We start from the raw sequence: 19,245 nt of genomic DNA on the forward strand, positions 1-19,245 counted from the left end.
TGAAACTTTTTAATCTGCAGCTCGGGACACTAAAAGCCCTTAAAGCCAGGCACGAGTTAAGGCAAAATTTAAGATGTGAACGGACTCATTGATCAACTCATATTACAGACACGAAGAAGAAAACGTTTAAGGTGTGAAATAAAAGTTAGAAACGCTAAAGAAGGAGCTTTCATCTCCGTTTATTTTTTATAAATTACCAATGAATCTGAACGCAGATCATTTTTTAATGAAGATGATTTTTCAATTTAAAATTTAAATTCATCGTTTTGAAACATGAAGCATCTCAGAGACAAACTTCAGCTCAGATGAATTCAGGAACTTTTTTCTGCTTACATCTAAATGAAAACCTTCATTTCCTGTTTCTCCAGATGTCTCATTGATCACACTCAGACTGATCTGAAGCGTCAAACTTTGTGTGCGTCTGTGACCGGATGAACAAACACCTCCAGCAGCGGAAACATGAATTGATGTCGCAGAAATGGCCTCAGATTATGAAATAAAAAGCAGAAAGTGTGAGTGGAGCGCGGTCAGAGGCTGAACTTCCTGCTGTCCTGCAGCACAAAAACAAGCAGGAAAATCATTATCTGTGTTGGCGCCGCGGGGTTAATGCTCCAATCAATGAGCAGCGCCGGAAAGAAGCCTGTGAGGCGGACAATCAGCCCGCTGGAGCCCGAAGAGCCGAACCGAGCGGCCGAGCGGCCGAGCGGCGCGGAGGAGGCTCATTACTGCAGCGACAGCGACGCCAAGCGGCCGACAAGAGGAACTGCACACCTGCACGGCTGCGAGGACAGAGGACAGCTGGAAGTACTGATACTACACTGTACAAATACTCTGATACTAGTAAAAGCCCTGCAGAGAAAACGCTACTTCAGTAAAAGTATCTCAGTGCAATGAGGGAAATGTACTTGAAGTATAGAAAGTAAAAGTACTGCAGAGCAGTAAAGTGTCCCTTTGACAGACTCAAATAAAGTACAAGTACCTCAAATTTGTACTTAAGTACAATAATCCTGTGTTAATGGGAATGAAGGGGTGAAGAAACATCTAATTTTAAAAAATGTGGACATATTTCAAGAAGTGCTTCGAAAACCCTCAAAGCTTCATGGATGAAGCCTGAGGACGTGACTACATCCTGTCAGGGCCCGAACCTCCAGGAGGCCACAAGCAGCTCTGGAACAAGTACTCTGCTAAAGTAAAAGTACCAATACGACAAAGTAAAGGCACGCTCTCAGAGGTAAAAGCGCTGCATTTGAAATAGTGCAGTAAAAGTACACGTGTATTACAGTTTAAGCTCGTCTGCCTCAGAGTTGAAGGCCGGGTCTATTTCCTGGAGGCTGAGCGGCATGAGGAAGTCTGGTCTGAACACACCAGCCGCCTCAGCGACCTCAGCCCAGACAGATGACCTTTGAACCCTGACCGGTCACACAACGGATCAATAAATCAGCATATTGATGCCGTCTGCACACGTTGTCACACAACACGCACCGAACTCTGAGGAAGACAAAGGTTCAGGAAGCCGACGGCGTAACGTGGAAATGTTTAATTCAAACATTCAGCGAAACTCAATCAAATTAATCAGTTTGGTTCATCTCAGAAATTCTCGGTTTCAACAATATTTTCCACCATGGCGACATAAACACAGAGCAGACATCAGAGACATGAAAGAGGCTATTGGTTAATCAGAGAAGGCTGCCGCCGGCTCAAAGGCTCAATATAAAGAACATTGTTGTGACGTGACGTCACGTTTAGGATCCCGTCTGAGTGACTCTCAAACGCCTCAATCGACTTTAATTTCCCAAAGTGAAGAAGTGTTTGAACTCCTGATTCCTCTCTCAAGTCTTAATGTGACTCATTATTTTTAATGATTGACTTATTGATCTGAGTGAAAGCAGGAGAGGATGAGTGACAACTTGTTTGGATTTGTTGCTCATTAATAAATGGAGTTCATTTCCAAAAACACTGACTCATTAAGCAAAGTTCATCTTTTAAATCAGCGAACGTGGAGCGTCGTCTGCTGGCGCTCCATCCTCCTGCCGCCACAAACCTTTCCTGCGGCGAATCTCTTTGAGCTCATTGGCTGAAAACCTTTCCTTTGTCGCCTTCTGGAGCCGAACTCTTCACATGAACTCGAACAGTTCAGATCAGATTCTGGAGGTGATGTAACGAGGACGTTAACCGCCAGACGTCACGCCGCCCGCCGCTCAGACGATCACCTGAGGTGCTTGCGTGGAGGCGGACTCTCTGATTGGCTCAAACCAACAGGTTTCTGACAGGTGTCCAGTTCCCAGTCTGACTGTCTGAGTGGGACTAATTTGACAAACAATGTGCACTGATCGACCCAACAGTTACTGTGAAGAAACACAAAGACCTTCATAAGGCTGCAGGACTCATCAGGACCAGGACCAGGACCAGGACCAGGACCAGGACCAGGACCAGGACCAGGACCTGGACCTGGACCTGGACCAGGACCAGGACCAGGACCAGGATCATTTCTTTAGGTCAGCAGCTCTCTGAAAACTCTCTCCTTCCTCCACACGATCACCAACCACAAAGCGTCAGCCATGTTTGGTCCTTGCCGTCACCTGATGCCGCTGGTCAGCTGCTGGTCAGCCGCTGGTCAGCTGCTGGTCAGCTGCTGGTCAGCCGCTGGTCAGCCGCTGGTCAGCTGCTGGTCAGCCGCTGGTCAGCTGCTGGTCAGCCGCTGGTCAGCCGCTGGTCAGCTGCTGGTCAGCTGCTGGTCAGCCGCTGGTCAGCCGCTGGTCAGCTGCTGGTCAGCTGCTGGTCAGCCGCTGTCACTGTCACACTTCACTGCTTGGTGACGATGTCGTGTTTCTTCCTCAGTTTCTAATTTCATGATCATGGGCGTTTTTGTTTCTCTGAGGCACTTTGCGTTCAGTGAAATCGCTCGGTAAGTAAACTCATGTCACTCGGCGTCTGACGAGGCTTTCACGATGCCTTGAGCGTCATGTCTGGACGCCGTGTCCCTGTTCTGAGTGATAAACTGTATGATTGTTATATTAAAGTCTAAAAATGTGTCTCTGAAGACGTAAACGCGTCACCTGGACCTCGCGTCTCCCCAGGATGAGGACGGACTGATGATTAGTAAAACTCTACTTCCTAGTGAAAAACTTCCTGAAGACGCCCTTCGTCGACTTCGCGCTGTCGTCTGCCACCGGGGGGGTCACGGTGGGGGGGTCCTGGGTGTCGGGGGCTGCAGGAGGGGCTGAAGGGGACGGGTCTGGACTGTTCTGTGGACCTGCAGAGAGATGAACTACAGTCAGGCCACATGTTCACAGATTCATTCACCGAGCTGGTCGTTAGCACGGCGGTACTGAACAACATGCTAACACGCTGCGCTGTCGTCACACCTGTGGTCTCGACCTCCCCCTCGTCAGGGTAGCGGTGCTTGTTGTAGTAAGTGTGGGGGGGTTTGGGAGGAGGCTGCCCTTCTATGGACGGCTGTCTCTCCACGCTCTCCGCTCTCCGTTCAGCTGCTTTGGTGGAATCGTCCGGAGCCTCGGCAAGCTTCTCCAAACTCAGGTTGACTGAAGACGCCCTCCTGAACGACAAACCACAGGCTTCAGCTGCTAACAAGCTAACACGTGGACACTAAAAAGCTAACGTTATGTAGCTCGCTAGCCAACCAGCAGCTGAGGGAGACATTTTTGGGAAATCCTCATCAGCTATCAGCTATCATTTAGTCTCAGATTCAGTTTCACCTTTGTGTGCTCCTTACAAAGACAGGCAGGACTTTTTAGCCTAGCTTAGCACAAAGACTGAAAACAGGCTCAGAAACATAAGATTTAGTTTTCAGCTACAATAATCAGATAAAACCCTGAAATCCTGGTGGAGCTGATGAACGTTGGTCATGTCGTTACAGGCGGAGGGCGAAGTTCTTAGAGCTAATGCTACTTAGCCTGCTAGCTAACCAGAAAGAGATGATTCATCTCAGCTTCATATCCAACACCTGCCTAGCTTAGCTTAGCACAAAGCCCGGACGGCAGCAAAGCCACATGGGAAGGTGAGATCCACCTTTCTCGCTCCTCGCTGTCTGATTTAACGTCGTGTCTTGTTGGCTAACAGGGCTCCTCTGCTTCTACCCCTGAAATGAACACATCCTCCTGCACAGAGCCTGTCAGAGTATTTCTGGCTGCCTCTGCTGTGTATTTCAGCTCCATGCTGCAAACCGAACAGACGTGACGCACGGCAGCGTGAACACACGACCGCGTCCCGTCCCCACGTGTTCCTCCACCTTTGTGCGCCGGCTGAATGTAATTCACCTTGTCAGAGTATCTCATTAAAGAAAAATCCCGCTGGCAGAGACTTTCATTTGTTCGGCCTCTCGCCCACCTGAGAGGTGCCCGCTGTCCCCGCAGAGCTCAGCGTGAGCAGGTAGATGTGAAAGTCCAAGTGGAATTACCTTCCGCTGTTTGAAGGAAACCACTTCAGCCTGAAAGTCCATCAAAACGCCGCTGACTGACAGACGTCCTGTTGGACTCCAGAAACCAGTCACGCCACGCTTTTGTGTCGACGGCGTTCGTTTACTTTCAGAAAATCGTCGTGAGAAGTAAAATTGTTCAGAGCGGCAGCGCTTCAGTCAGCGCAGGAGAAACGAGGCCACCGATAAGAAGGAAGCCAAAACGCTGACGCTGTCATCAACACTCAAAACATCAACCGCAATGAGGGTTTCATCCTGATGTTTAGGTCACACAGACAAACTCTGGAGTTTCCCTCAGTCGTCTCCTCCACAGAGACACGAGCGACGACAGTTTCTATGTTCTTCACTTCAAACTCCTCATTAAAAAACTGAAGGTTTAACTATTATTCAACTATTTATCGACAAGAAGAAGAAGACGACGTAGTTTCAGTTCAGCAGTGAGACTCTGACAGACGAGCCTCAGACAGCAGCGAAACGTTCAGCCTTACACTGACAGGCGGGCACGGGGGGGCGGGCACAGGTGACACAGGTGGAGGCGGGCACGGGGGGAGGCGGGCACAGGTGACAAAGGTGGAGGCAGAAACAGGTGAAACGGCACAAATACTGATTAATACTAACTGTGGAGTATCTTCACGGTGCAGTATTAGTACTTTCAATGAAGTAAAGGTCAACCACCACTGGTGTAAGAGATATAAACTCAGTGTGTGTGTGTGTGTGTGTGTGTGTGTGTGTGTGTGTTCACCCTGAGTCGTCAGAGTCGCTGCTGGCAGCTTCAGAGCAGTTCTGAAGCTTCTTCAACCAAAGCAGCTGAAGCTCTCTGCTGGACGCCGAGAACAGAAACTGACTGCCGTCCTGCAGACTGAAGAGATCACACACACACACACACACACACATACAGACACACACAGAGACACACAGAGACACACAGAGACACACAGAGACACACACACACGCGCGCGTTTCTCTAAAGTGAGGCAGCAGACTGTGTTTGACAATTTTGATGAAGATGAAGATGCTCTGTGCTTCATCACGTGTCCTCCTCTTCGGCTCACTCACATCACTCGGATGGTGTTCTCCTTCCTCCTGTAGTGAACGTTCTCCCTGCAGACGGCTCCAGACACGTTGACAGGAGGCCACCTGGAGGTCTTCTGTGGAAGTGCAACAGACACACACACACACAGACACACACACACAGACACACACACACAGACACAGACACACACACACACACACACAGACATACACACACACACACACACACACACACACACACACACACACAGACATACAAACACACACACACACACACACACACACACACACACACACACACACACACACACACACACACACACACACACACACACACACACACACACACACACGCGCTGAACTACGGTTTAACTCATGAACGACTAAAATCAAAGCTCTGGATCTTCTCCCTCCGTCTGAACGTCTCGTCTTCTCGTTACCGTGAACCCTCTGAGTGTTTCTGCTGTAGCTCTGCTGTCACTGAACGCACGCCGTCGTCAGGTGGACGTACCTGTGCGGCGGCGGCTCGGTCTTGAAACAGGCTGAGCGTCTCTCCTTCCAGAACGGCAAACACCTCCTCCCAGTGCTCCACACCCTGCGGCAGCCAATCACAGACAGACAAGACACACCTGTCAGCCAGGGCCCACCAACGCTCACACAGCACTTGTAGAAAAGAGACACCTGCTGACGTTCCTCACCTTGTTCTCTCCTTGTTTCAGTTTGATCTCCAGCACGCCCTCCATTCTGACTGCTGTTACCTGACAGGTGGGAGAGAACCAATCAGTGCTCAGTGATGATGAAGTGACATCAGTTCATTTCACCTGAGTGACAGGTTTTACCTCCGGCGTAGAGCTGGGGAGGCGGAGCTCCTCCTGTGGTCGAGGTGGAGGAGACGGAGGTGGCTCCTTTGTTGGAGGAGCAGCTGATTCAGGTTCCTCCTCTGTGATTGGTGCAGCGGCCGGGGAGTCAGGTGGTGTTACCTGCTTTGCAGCAGGTGGAGGTGGAGAAGCTGAAGGCAGTGGTGATTCAGGGGGAGAGGCTCTCTCTGCAGCAGGTGGAGGTGGCGGTTCAGTGGGAGCAACCAGCTCTCTGATTGGTGGAGGCGGGTCAGGTGGGGTGCTGGGCTTCCTCGGTAGCCTCGGCGGCTCAGAGGAGAAGATTTTGGGCTTTGGAGCCAGAGGAGGTTTGGATTTGGGACGGTGGTCTTCCTCTTCAGATGGAAGGACGGAGGTTTGAGGGGACAAGCGAGGTGTGGGGGAGGTGGATGGAGGTGATGGAGGACGTTTTGGGGAGGAGGAGCCAGCTGAAGCTGTGAGGGGAGTCACATCTGAGTGGCTGCTCTGACTTCGGGGCGTTACAGTCAGGCTGGAGGTGGGACTCGCAGGAGGACTGCTGGCCTCCTCCTCCGCCTCCCATTTCTGAGGCTTCCTGCTGGAGCTGAAGCGTCTCCTCCAGTCTGAGTCGGGCTGACGATACGGGCTGGGTGGAGTACTGGTGGAGGCTGAGACACTGGTTTTCATGTCCAGCATGGTGGATCTGATCGATCTGTCCGTCCTCCTGCCACTGCTGACTCCACGGACGAGGTCTCTGGAGGAGGAGGTCTGCACCGTCCTCACATCCGACGGCCTACTCCTCAGGGACGAGACTCTGGCTGGAGGTTTCCTGTCCTCACGGTCCACGTTTCCATGGAGACCCAGTCTCCTCTCCCTCTGAGAAGAAAAAGACGTCTTTCACGTTAAGAGAAGAAGAGTTTGACAGTCTCCGTTCAGTCTTTTGTTAAGTTACCAACCTGTGTCTTCTTCTTCTGCAGTGTGACGAAGCGGTCCCTCTGGGCCTGGATCATGGCCTCCAAGTCCTCCTGCCTCTTCAGGAGCTCCAGGACATCTGACACAGAGTCCTGGAGGAACCAAAACAACCATGTTTCAGCTAAGACAGCTCCTGAGGGACATGGTCTGAACGGTGTCTCTGAAAACCAGAATATAACCGGATTTAATCGTGGTCTGGACGTACCCCGTAGTCCTCCGCCATCAGGGTGCTTTCATAGGAGTTCAGCCAGCGCTCCGCCTGCTCCAGCTCCCTCTGCAGGAGACAAATCTCCAGCTGCTCCTCATACAGGAACCTGGTCTCCTCCCAAACCTTCTGCACCCGCTCCTCCAGCTCCTCCAGCTCACAGACACGCTCCTCCACCTACACACAGAGGGAGATCATTGGCAGATGTTAGCAGACGTTCCTCTTTGAGGACGTCGGACTTCAGACCTGCAGGTTTCACCTCCTGCGACATGAAGCTTCCCTCCTCCACCAGACGCCTCCCCTCCTCCTTCACGGCCTGTGATTTGCTGAGCTGTCGGTCAATCTGGACGCGGTACTCGTCATGTTTTTTAATGAGCTGCTCCAAGTCAGTCCCCTCCATGCTCAGCACCTCCCCTTGTACCAGAGACAGCATCTCCCTCAGCCAGGCCCTGAGACACAAGACAGACGTCCAGTTTGATAAAGACAGACTGTCTGCTTTATTCTGATCTTACAGATACTGTGTATGCTGAGCTCCAGCTAATAACCCAACAGCTGCAGCCACCGGTGAATCATGTGAAGAGGACACTGAGGACACAGAGAACCTACATGAGCTCAGTCCAGCGGGACAAGTATCTCTGCACGTCTTCAGCCTGGCTCAGTCTGGCACGGCGCTGGGAGGCCTTGTTGCGGATGCTGGTCCAGCAGGCCTCCAGCTCCTCCAGCCTCTGAGTCACGGCGGCTCTGGCCTGAGGCTGCCGTCTGCTCAGAGCCCGGCCCTCCTCTCGGCTCCTGGTCGCCTCCTCAGAGATCAGAACCAGGTCCCTCTGATGGCGGACATCAACACAAGGACAGCGGCCATTTCATTTTTAATTCAACTACCCAACAGTTTGTACAAGTGCAGCTGAAACGATCAGTGTCGCCCACAGACCCCTCCAGGAGGGGGTCCTTCCTGCCCGCTGGCTGGTTTCCTACCTCCAGCGCTTCGTGTTGTCTCAGCAGGGTCTGGATGGAGTTCAGGTCCTGGTCTTCTGAGTCCAGCACGGCCTCTTTCTCAGCCATCCAGCCCTTCAGCTCGTCCACGTCGTGATGAAACTGGTGAATCTCTCTCGCTGCCTGCAGACTCTGGAGGACACAGGACAGACGGTCACCCTCATCAGCTCTCACCTGGGGTTCAGGTATCTGTCTGTCTCCTGCGTTGTACCTGTTCTCTGGTCCTGATGCTGCTGTTGACGTCGTCCCACAGTCTGCTCAGGGCGTCGTCCCTCCTCCGGGCCTGCCTGTCCTGCTGCAGCCCTCTGCCCAGCTGCTGCACCGAGGTCAGCCGGCTCCGACCCAGACCGGACACTTCCGACACCAGAACCTCCAACTTCTTCTGAAGGACCTGCAGAGGGAGGGACGACAAGGGAGGAGCAAGGACAAGATGAGGAGGTGCTGTTCCTCCAGCTGAATGTTTCACTGTGCAGAATGAGTCTGACACTAATCACCGTTTTCAGATTCGTCTGCTGAAAGAGAAACTTCCTCTGAGCTCACTGAAAACCCACTTTTAAAGAGGCGGGGCTACGAACAGGATGTGTGACATCACTTAGCACATGTCTGGAGGGGATCTGCAAACTACAGACTAGCAGTTACGCACAAAGACAGGTATTACTCTGACTCTTCAGCTTGTCCTCGTGTGACTCACCTCTACGTCCTCCAGATCTTGTCCACAGTCTTTGGACTCTACTGCAGCCTTCTTGGAGGTCAGCCATGTTTGTAGTTCTTCAGCTTCTCTGTCAAACACGTAGAGGCGGAGCTGGTCTTCCAGAGTGGCGCGGCGGGCGGAGGAGAGTCGGAGGAGCATCTCAAAGCGCTCCAGGACATCGGGGAGAGACTCAGCGACCAGGTGGCTGAGACAGACAGAAAGACTTTTAAACAAAGCGCTCTCGGTCCTCATGCAGACCCCTGAACCCTCCTGAGTCTCCAGGTGTTTGTACAGATGGCTGTGCCATGTGACTGTCTACCTGTTGGGATGTCTGAGGTGCTGCAGCGAGGCTCCGCGCTCCTGCAGCTTCTCCACCGTCCTCCTCTGGTTCTCCAGCTCCACGTCCACAGAGTCCAGCCTCCTCAGCAGAGCCTCCGTCGCCTCCTCGCTCCTCCCACAGTCCCGAGACTCCAAACCTGCCTGCTGTTCCTCCAACCACAGCTCCAGCTCAGACACCTTCACGCACGCACACGCACGCACACACGCACGCACTAATGAACTGAGCCACACTACAACACACAATGGTTTGTGTAATAGTTAAACTTACTTCAGTGAGGAAGGTGTGGATGCTCAGCGCCTCCTGCAGGAGTTTCCCCCTCTTCTCCGCCTCCATCATCAGCTCCTCCTGGAGACCTTTCAGCTCGTCCAGATGCTCCTGTATGTCGTGAGACGCAAAGTGCCGACCTCTGACCTGCGAGGGTCGACACGATGTCGTCATAAAGAGACTAAATGTGAGCTGAGGTGGACTGAAACTAACGATTCTTTTCAACCTGCTGATCATTTTCACCATCGAAAAGCAGCAAATTAAACATCAAATGATTCAACAGCAAAGATCAATTAATTTATTAATGATTCAATTTATGTGCAAAAACCTTAATTTTTGAGATGTTGTGGAGTAAAAACAGAAAGTGGCTTTAAAAAGTAAATGAAGTACATCTCAAATTTGTACAGTACTTGAGTACATGTACTTCGTTACATTCCACCTTTGGTTTTAGTAATGAGTGACGGCTCCTCACCAGACTGTGCCCCGCCTCTTGAACTGCCTGGACCAATGGGGCGCGACTTGAGATCTCCTGCATCACAGCCTGAAACCAAAAATCATTTTCATGTCAAACATGAAGAAAAGCCAGCACAGAGTTCCCTGAACAACTCCACGAGCTCTCAAACGCTAAGTGTGGGAACACAGAGAGCTCAGGCTTCACGTCACTGATGAAATGTCGCTTTGAGGTTGTTTAAGGATCTTTTTCTCATCCGTGGGCCTGATCAGTCACTCTGTGAGCACCTGGTGTTTGTGCAGCAGCTGCTGGGCGCTGCTCAGGGAGCTCCCCCAGTCTTCAGCAGCGATGGAGGGCAGTCTGTCGCTCAGCCAGGCCGCCTCCTCCTCCAGGTCTCTGTAGAACTGGAACAGAACCTGCCAGGCCTCCAGCGTTTCCCTCCGCCTCTGCAGGGGCTCCGACAGGCTGTTGTAGCTGCCAGAGGAGAGAACATCAGACGTTCACACACAGCCGGAGTGCAAACGTCGTATTTACAGAGGACAGCAATGATACAGGGTGACAGGGTCTAAACATATCTGCTCTTGTGGATGGAACCCTTGAACGAAGAACGTGCAGAGTGTGCAGAACATGCAGAACGTGCAGAACGTGCAGAGTGTGCAGAGCGTGCAGAGTGTGCAGAACGTGCAGAACGTGCAGAGTGTGCAGAACGTGCAGAACGTGCAGAGGCAGACTTGTGAAATAAATCTTGCACAGTGATCTACGCCCTGCTGAATGTCCTCGCTGTTCACAGAAACTCATCAGACCTGTTGATGGTGTGAGCCACTCGGATCTGGATCTCCTCAGCCAGGAAGTTTCCCTGCGAGTGGAAGCTCTTCGCCGTTTCCACCAGACCCTGTTCAATGAAACGTGACATTTCTGTCCAGCAGCTGGAGATTCAGACCTTTGGACACCTCGTCCTTGAGCAGTGAAGTGGTTGGCGGACGCTGTACCTGGATTCTGTCTCGGTGTCCGTCCACTTCCTCCTCCAGACACTGCAGAGCCTTCAGCAGCCTGTTGATGGACGGCAGGTCACGTCCACAGTCCTCATTGGCCAGCTCCCTCTCCACTGACTCCACCCACTGCTCCATGTCATCCAATGAACGCTGGAACTGCAGTGCCTGAACAAAAGCACACAGCGTAACGTTTGAATGTTGTCAGGGCCACGGTTTCACTTTTTGACACTGTGTGTGTGTGTGTGTGTGTGTGTGTGTGTGTGTGTGTGTGTGTGTGTGTGTGTGTGTGCGTGTGTGCGTGCGTGCGTGTGTATGTACCTGGTAGGCCTCCTGCAGTCTGGTTTTCTTCTCCTTACAGTTGTGGATCAGAGCGTCCCAGCTGTCACTCAGCTCTCTGAGTCGAGGTCGAACCTTCGCTTCAGCTGATTGAGACTCGGCCGTCAGCTTCTCTCCTTCCTGCACAGAGACGTGACATCATCACTCAGGTCAAACGCACTTCCTGTCTGCTCTCTCTCACACACACACACACACACACACACACACACACACACACACACACACACACACACTCCACCTTGGCCACTGCGTCCACTCGGTAGCGGTTAGCGAGGATCTCCGCCTCGAAGCTCTGGTGTTTCAGCACTTTGGCCTGAAGGTTGGTTGGTTCCCTCCAGCTCTCATCCAACGCCACGGCGTTACGCTCGTTCAGCCACACAGACAACTGGAAAACACACACATTTACTACACAACCTGCATCAGCATACTGACAAATTTAACATGTCAAACGTTTTAATCTGCAGAAACATCAAACTAAAGTCCTGCTGACACAGTGAAGGTGAGTTAGCACTTATAAGCCAGTTTACTCCACTTTGCTCCAAAGACGCTCTTTCTAATCTGATATCTGTGGTGGTTTCAGGTCACATGACCTCCTCATAAGTGTGGACGTGTTCTCACATTAATTGCAGACTATGTGAACCAATCAGGACAGAGACGGCAGAGCTAGCATAGCCTGTGATAGCAATTGGAAGAGTTTAGTCCAGTACAGTCTGGAATAGTCCAGTCCAGTACCTCGTAGCTGCTGGACAAGAACTGCTGCAGCTGCAGTGATCGATCAAGAGCTTTGTGACGAGATGTGCTCTGCTGCTGCACCTGGCTCAGCCTACAGACAGGTGACAGACAGACAGACAGACAGACAGACAGACAGACAGACAGACAGACAGACAGACAGACAGACAGACAGACAGACAGACAGGCAGGTGATCAGAAACATGTCCTTTGAAGCGTTTTTTTAAGTGATGAGAACAGGGGTCTGATGATGTCAGTGATGATGTCAACACCTGGCGGCGAGCGCTCCGCTCTTGGCTCTGATGTTGTCGGAGTCGTAGTGCTTCTGCTGGATCATCTTCTGGGCCAGTTTCTCCACCTCATCCAGCTGGTCCACCTGAGCCTCCAGAGCCTCCTCAAACTGACCCTGCTTCCTCTGCAGAGCCTCCACCTCCGTCACTGAGCTCTGCACCCACACAAGAGCAAAGGCTGCTGCTCAGCTGGGATTCAGCCGGTTTGCATAATTGGGAATTTGCACAAAGTTTAAGTGTCTCCACTCTGATTTGTCCACATCAGCAGCCTGATGCAGACAGGTGCTCCTTACCCCGAGGTCCTGATTGGACAGGAAGGCCTCCTTGTTGCTGAGCCAGCTCTCACACTGCTCTACAGAGACCAGGAAGACCTGCAGGACGGAGAGCTTGGTTGATTTGGTGCTTTGAATGTGAGTGAGATGCTTAATGTAACTGCAGGTCTGATGGAAACAGGTCAGTTCATTGTAGTCATGCACAGTGCAGAAAAGTGCAGCTTTAAATCTATATTCAAATGTATTTGACACCCTCTTTCCTTCTAAAGGGAACCTGAGATCATCACCTGCAGGCTTCGGGCCTGCTCCAGGGTCGTGTTGCGGTTCAGCCAGACTCGGTCCAGTCCGGATTTGGCTTCCTCCAGCTGGTTCAGGGCCTTCTGGATCTCTGCCTTTGAACTGTGACCCGACCGGATCAGATCCAGACCAAAGTCTCGAACAGAATCGGTGCGCTCAGCTCGGGCGTCGATCTCCTTCTGCACAAACAGCAAAGATCGTTTCTGATCTCCTGTATTAACCAAGTGAAGTAGAAGTACTCCAACACACACAGCCAGGACTCTGAACTCTTACCTTCCAGTCCTGATGCTCAACGATGAGCCGCTCGGCCTCAGATCTGGTCTTAGGAAGGCCTTGCTCTGCCATCTCGCTGCTCTGTTTGACGCTCCAGTCCAGCAGGAGGCGCTGGTTGGCTTTGAACTGCTGCAGCTGGCGCGCCTCGTGCAGCTTCTCCTTCCTAAACGTTTCAACGAGCTCTGATCACCGTTTCATGTCTTAAGAAGCTTCAGAAGGTCAAAGATTTTAGCTGTTACTGATTATTTTACTGCTGATAAAGTAAAATCCCTCTCACCTGAGATCCACCTCCTTGTCCAGAGTCTTCACAGCTTTCTGGACCTCCTTCTGTTTGTCCTTCAGCTTGTCCATCATCACTGGTCGAGCCTTCAGGCGATAGGAGACCTCCTTCTCCAGGGCCTGAGCAGTAGAGAGAGGGAGGCTTGTCCATGACTACCAGCTCTACGTCTCTGTCCCTGCTGCACTGAGCGCTGCTCAATCAGCCTCTGCAGTGTCCCCTCACATCAGTCCTACTGCTGCATGCGTTAAATATGCCGGGACAGAGACCTCTAGAGGAATCTGAGGACGTAGACTCACTTGGAACAAGATTACATGAGTGAAGTTCAGTTCATCTCCAGGGTTTAGGACCACAGCGCTTCCTTAGAAGTCTTGTGTTTGATGTTGAAACAGCTGTCGGACTCACCTTTGACCTCTCCTGGATGAGCCCAGCCTCTCTCTCTGTTTCATCATGGCGTCTGATCAGGTTCTCCACGCTGTCCACATCAAAACCACAGTCCTGATCCTGCAGCAGCAGCATCTGCGGAGACAGAGGACGGACCATGGCAGCATCGTCCCATACATAAGGCCAGCAGTAGATCTGACGTGTAGTTTGAAGGTGGCATGAGATGACTGACCTTCTCGTTGGCTCTGTCTCTAACCTCCTCCAGCTCTCTGATGAACGCGTGGACCACCAGCGCCCCCTCCAGCTTCTTCTTGTAATTGTTCAGATCTCCATGAACCTTGCTCCACCTGGACGAGACAAAACATTCAGTGTAAAACGAGGCGAGAGTCCACAGACGTGAGACGAAGAGTGAGCGTTACCTGTCATTGAGCTGCTGTCTCCTCTGTCTAACAGTGACCAGTTCATCAGCACCTCGTCTCTTCTCCAGTTTGGCTGCAAGTCTGTTGATGGCTGTGATGTGAGCGTCATCCACCGTCACATCCTGCAGAATAAACGTACCCTCAGTGTATTTATGCTGCAGTGAACTACGGCATCCAACTCCATCGTCCTACTCTCTCGAGCTAACTAATGAACATGGAAGGGTGCAGTCAGGTACACGTAAACATGAGCTGATCGACACATGTGGGAATCAAACATGCAAGGCTCAGTTACAGGACAAACACGAGGCCACCACACTGCTTCCTCACCCCGTCTCCACTTCCTCTGAACTCGCTGAGCTTCTTCAGCAGCTGAACTCCATGTTCATAATCCTTCCCGACGTCTCCAACATTGATCATCACCTCCTGCAACAGAGACGGGTCAGAGACAGACATTAGACACTGTAAACACACTGTAAACACACTGCAGACACACTGTAAACACACTGTGAACACACTGCAGACACACTGTAAACACACTGCAGACACACTGTGAACACACTGCAGATACACTGTAAACACACTGCAGACAAACTGTGAACACACTGTAAACACACTGCAGACACACTGTAAACACACTGCAGACACACTGTAAACACACTGCAGACACACTGTGAACACACTACAGATACACTGTAAACAAACTGCAGACAAACCGTGAACACACTGTAAACACACTGCAGACACACTGTAAACACACTGCAGACACACTGTGAACACACTACAGATACACTGTAAACACACTGCAGACAAACCGTGAACACACTGTAAACACACTGCAGACACACTGTAAACACACTGCAGATACACTGCAGACACACTGTGAACACACTGCAGATACACTGTAAACACACTGCAGACACACTGTGAACACACTGCAGACACACTGTGAACACACTGCAGATACACTGCAGACACACTGTGAACACACTGCAGATACACTGTAAACACACTGCAGACACACTGTGAACACACTGCAGATACACTGTAAACACACTGCAGACACACTGTGAACACACTGCAGATACACTGTAAACACACTGCAGACACACTGTGAACACACTGCAGATACACTGTAAACACACTGTGAGCATACTGCAGATACACTGTAAACACACTGCAGACACACTGTGAACACACTGCAGATACACTGTAAACACACTGTGAGCATACTGCAGATACACTGTAAACACACTGCAGACACACTGTGAACACACTGCAGATACACTGTAAACACACTGTGAACATACTGCAGATACACTGTAAACACACTGCAGACACACTGTGAACACACTGCAGACACACTGTAAACACACTGCAGACACACTGTAAACACACTGCAGATACACTGTAAACACACTGCAGATACACTGTGAACACACTGAACACACTGCAGACACACTGTGAACACACTGCAGACACACTGAACACACTGCAGATACACTGTAAACACACTGTGAACACACTGCAGACACACTGTAAACACACTGTAAACACTGCAGACACACTGTAAACGCACTGTAAACCCTACAGACACACTGCAGACACACTGTAAACCCTACAGACACACTGCAGACACACTGTAAACACTACAGACACACTGTAAACATACTGCAAACACTGCAGACACACTGTAAACGCACTGTAAACCCTACAGACACACTGCAGACACACTGGAGACACAGCATCCATCTCTCCGTCTCCTACCTTGTGTCTGATCCAGGCCTCCACCTCTTCGACCTTCTGCAGGAACTCCAGGAAGTCTCGGTTATCTTCCAGAGCTTTCCCTCGGGTGGCCATGGCCTTCTTCAGCTCCTCCCAGTGGAGTTCCAGGGTGGCTGCACTCCTCTTCACCTCCTTGGACCTCGGGTGGTGAAAGGAGAGCAGCTCCTGGCCAGCCTGGAGGCACAGGACAAGAAGACGGTCTGTACCACGACATTTGAGAGGCTTCGTCTGATGAGCTTCACGCCTCGTTGGTGTATATATATATATATGGTGTATATGTCAGCATCAGCATAAAGCTCAAAGTGTTTTTGTGTGTCGCCTGACGTCTTTGTCTCATGTGACTGCCTCATTCCTCGTCTCTTCACGCTCATGTCTCATCTTACCAGCAGCACAGAGCTGATGATCTTGCTGTGAGCCAGGATCTCGGCCTCAAACACCTGATGTTTCTGGAGAAGCTTCATCTTGGCCTGCAGGTCGCTCAGGTCGGCTTTTCCGTCCTCCGCCATCTTCTGCATCCGCTCAGACACCCACGCCTCGGCCTGACAGACAGACGGGTGACGGCTTAAAACAGGAAACGGCTTCACGGAGAAAGCTTCTCACACTGAAGCTGATGTAAAGCTGCTGTTCTTCAGCGTCATGCTTTTTCATTTACAGACAAAAACTAAAGACATTCTTGACAACACTGTCACACAGATGGAAAATCTCTGGTTGGTCGTCACCTCATCAACGTCCCGGGTGAAGACACACAGCATCCTGGACAGCTCCAGCTCCTCCCTGCGTTTGATGGACAGGTCTTTGATCCTATCACGCCGCTGGAGGAGGGCCTTGAGTTTGGTTTGGACCCGTCCGCTCTTCTCTCGGCTCAGCTGCTTCTTCAGCTGCTTGGCCAGCTCCTTCAGAGACGACAGCTGCACCGGACAGAGGGAGGGAAGGCGTGAACGAACGCAGCAGCGCCTCGCCTCAAAGGTCAAAGGTCATGACGTCAGCCTAAAGCTTCAATTTACTCATCAATAATCATTCAACCATGAAAGTATCCAAATTATCAGTTAATTCAAAACAGTTGAAGTCCAAACCATCTGACAGCATCACCTTTGACTCTGGGAAGTTAAGATTGACCATCTTTTACTATTTCTTTGATCATTTTGAGATTAACAGGTTAACTGATGAAATGAAAAATGCCCTGATGTTGAAAGTAACGGTCAGCTGCAGGCCTGAATTGCAGTGCAGTGACACAGATGAAGACAGAAGCAGAGCAGACCTTGTCCTCCTGCGAGCTGAGCAGCTTCTCGAAAGCTTCGTGGCGTTTGATCAGACCCTCAGTCTCGTCGACGGTGTTTCCCAAAGCGCTGCTCTGCAGAAGAATCTGTGGAGATTTCACAGCTCATCACACACTGAAGGAGACGTTTCTCAGTTCCTCTGCTGGACGAACAAAGAACGGTTTGTACCTCCTGTGAGCTGGACGTTTTGTCCATGCTGTTAATGTCTCTGTAGAACACCTGCTCCAGGTGAACCGTTTCCAACCAGCTTTGCTTCTTGCTCCACTGCTCCTCTAGTTTGTGTCGCTCCGCCTGCAAGGCCTTCAGCTTCTCCGACACCTGGAAGAAGCACAGAGACACAGTGAAACACCTCTGACTCCAGACGGCACCAGTAACACCTGACGGCTCCTCCTCACCTCCCTCCTGTTGGTCCTGTCCTGCGTCTGCAGCTCCTCTCCCATGTCCACAGCCTGCCGGTACGTCTCCTGTCTGGCTTCCATCTCGGCCCACAGCTGCTGGTGCTGGGCCAGCTGGAGGGCGGCGGTCGCCACGTCGCTGATGCTCTCCTCGGCAGCCATCGCGCCAATAAGCTGGCTGCACCACAGGGAGTAATCCTGCACCTGGAGAGCGCAAAGACACATGGGTAAGATCTGATTTACGTTTAATATTTCGTTTGTCCGTCCGTCTGTCCTCACCGTGTTCAGGAACAGGTATCTCTGGCACGCCAGCTTTAGCTCCTCCTGCCTCTGCTCTGCGTGGCGTCGGAGCTCCTCCCACCACTCCACCACTTCCTGCTGCACCTCCTCAAGGCGGAGCTTGAGCTGAGGCGTGCAGACGTCCAGGATGGAGTTGACGGCATCCAGCTGTTCCTGCAACTGCGACACACAAAAAATACATCACCGCCAACGAAAGCGAGCAATCGACCATGAGCATCTTCACAGGAGTGTGAAGGCTGACCGGAGGAAACTGCTCTGGTCATTTTCAATTTCACAATAAAAGCCCAGTAACCGGTTTTACTTTGACATGCTCTGTATCAGTCTGTTCCTTTTTTAGGCAGTTGTCTTCTCCAAACGTCCTCCTACCTGCTGCTCCATGGCGGCCAGCTCGTGCAGCAGAGCTTCATGTCTCCTTAGCTGTGACACCACTCCTTGCAAATCCTTCGCCACATCATCAGGGATGCTCTTCAGTCGCTCCTACGGAGGGAGAGGAGAGAGATTTTCAGGGTCTGACCTCAGCGTGTAGGTACAGTATTGATGGATGGATGCGATGCAGCAGATTCTGCACCTGGATGAGAGTCAGCGTGTCACTCAGGTCTCGGTAAAAGCGGTGACATTCCTCGGCTCTCTGCAGCTGATCCTGACGCTCCCTGGCCACGCCTTTCAAATCCTCCCAGCGTGCACTGCAAACGACATCAGAAAAAGAAGACAGGATAGGGGATGAATGAAATCTGTCTGTCTGCCTGTCTCTCTCTCTGTCCGTCTGTCTGTGGGTACCTGAGCCCTGCAGAGTCTCTCTCTCTCTGTCTGTCTCTCTGTCTGTCTGTCTCTTTGTCTGTGGGTACCTGAGCCCTGCAGAGTCTCTCTCTCTCTGTCTGTCTCTCTGTCTGTCTGTCTGTCTCTTTGTCTGTGGGTACCTGAGCTCCTGCAGAGTCTCTCTCTCTCTCTGTCTGTCTCTCTGTCCGTCTGTCTCTCTGTCTGTCTCTTTGTCTGTGGGTACCTGAGCCCT

At 51.4% G+C, this 19,245-nt stretch overlaps 1 protein-coding gene across 1 annotated transcript in view; it reads right to left on the reverse strand.

Moving 5' to 3' along the window:
• Window positions 1-2,937: 2,937 nt before the first annotated feature.
• Window positions 2,938-19,245, reverse strand: part of sptbn5 (spectrin, beta, non-erythrocytic 5) — a 39,812-nt gene continuing 23,504 nt past the window's right edge. Inside the window, 41 exon segments of the mRNA XM_070978601.1 lie at window positions 2,938-3,253; window positions 3,366-3,556; window positions 5,178-5,294; window positions 5,492-5,583; window positions 5,979-6,062; window positions 6,166-6,225; window positions 6,307-7,176; window positions 7,257-7,364; window positions 7,478-7,654; window positions 7,737-7,926; window positions 8,084-8,301; window positions 8,450-8,599; window positions 8,679-8,858; window positions 9,159-9,363; window positions 9,478-9,674; window positions 9,766-9,909; window positions 10,235-10,303; window positions 10,501-10,687; window positions 11,017-11,105; window positions 11,203-11,370; window positions 11,524-11,661; window positions 11,780-11,926; window positions 12,274-12,364; window positions 12,543-12,715; window positions 12,854-12,931; window positions 13,120-13,308; window positions 13,403-13,565; window positions 13,680-13,801; window positions 14,085-14,198; window positions 14,296-14,410; window positions 14,483-14,604; window positions 14,810-14,905; window positions 16,247-16,438; window positions 16,648-16,803; window positions 16,984-17,172; window positions 17,523-17,627; window positions 17,710-17,859; window positions 17,937-18,140; window positions 18,216-18,395; window positions 18,603-18,713; window positions 18,805-18,919. Of these exon segments, the coding sequence (XP_070834702.1) occupies window positions 3,108-3,253; window positions 3,366-3,556; window positions 5,178-5,294; window positions 5,492-5,583; window positions 5,979-6,062; window positions 6,166-6,225; window positions 6,307-7,176; window positions 7,257-7,364; window positions 7,478-7,654; window positions 7,737-7,926; window positions 8,084-8,301; window positions 8,450-8,599; window positions 8,679-8,858; window positions 9,159-9,363; window positions 9,478-9,674; window positions 9,766-9,909; window positions 10,235-10,303; window positions 10,501-10,687; window positions 11,017-11,105; window positions 11,203-11,370; window positions 11,524-11,661; window positions 11,780-11,926; window positions 12,274-12,364; window positions 12,543-12,715; window positions 12,854-12,931; window positions 13,120-13,308; window positions 13,403-13,565; window positions 13,680-13,801; window positions 14,085-14,198; window positions 14,296-14,410; window positions 14,483-14,604; window positions 14,810-14,905; window positions 16,247-16,438; window positions 16,648-16,803; window positions 16,984-17,172; window positions 17,523-17,627; window positions 17,710-17,859; window positions 17,937-18,140; window positions 18,216-18,395; window positions 18,603-18,713; window positions 18,805-18,919 (6,592 nt within the window). The 3' untranslated portion in view covers window positions 2,938-3,107.

The sequence above is a fragment of the Chaetodon trifascialis genome, chromosome 14 (assembly GCF_039877785.1).
Source record: "Chaetodon trifascialis isolate fChaTrf1 chromosome 14, fChaTrf1.hap1, whole genome shotgun sequence".
NCBI lineage: Eukaryota > Metazoa > Chordata > Actinopteri > Chaetodontiformes > Chaetodontidae > Chaetodon > Chaetodon trifascialis.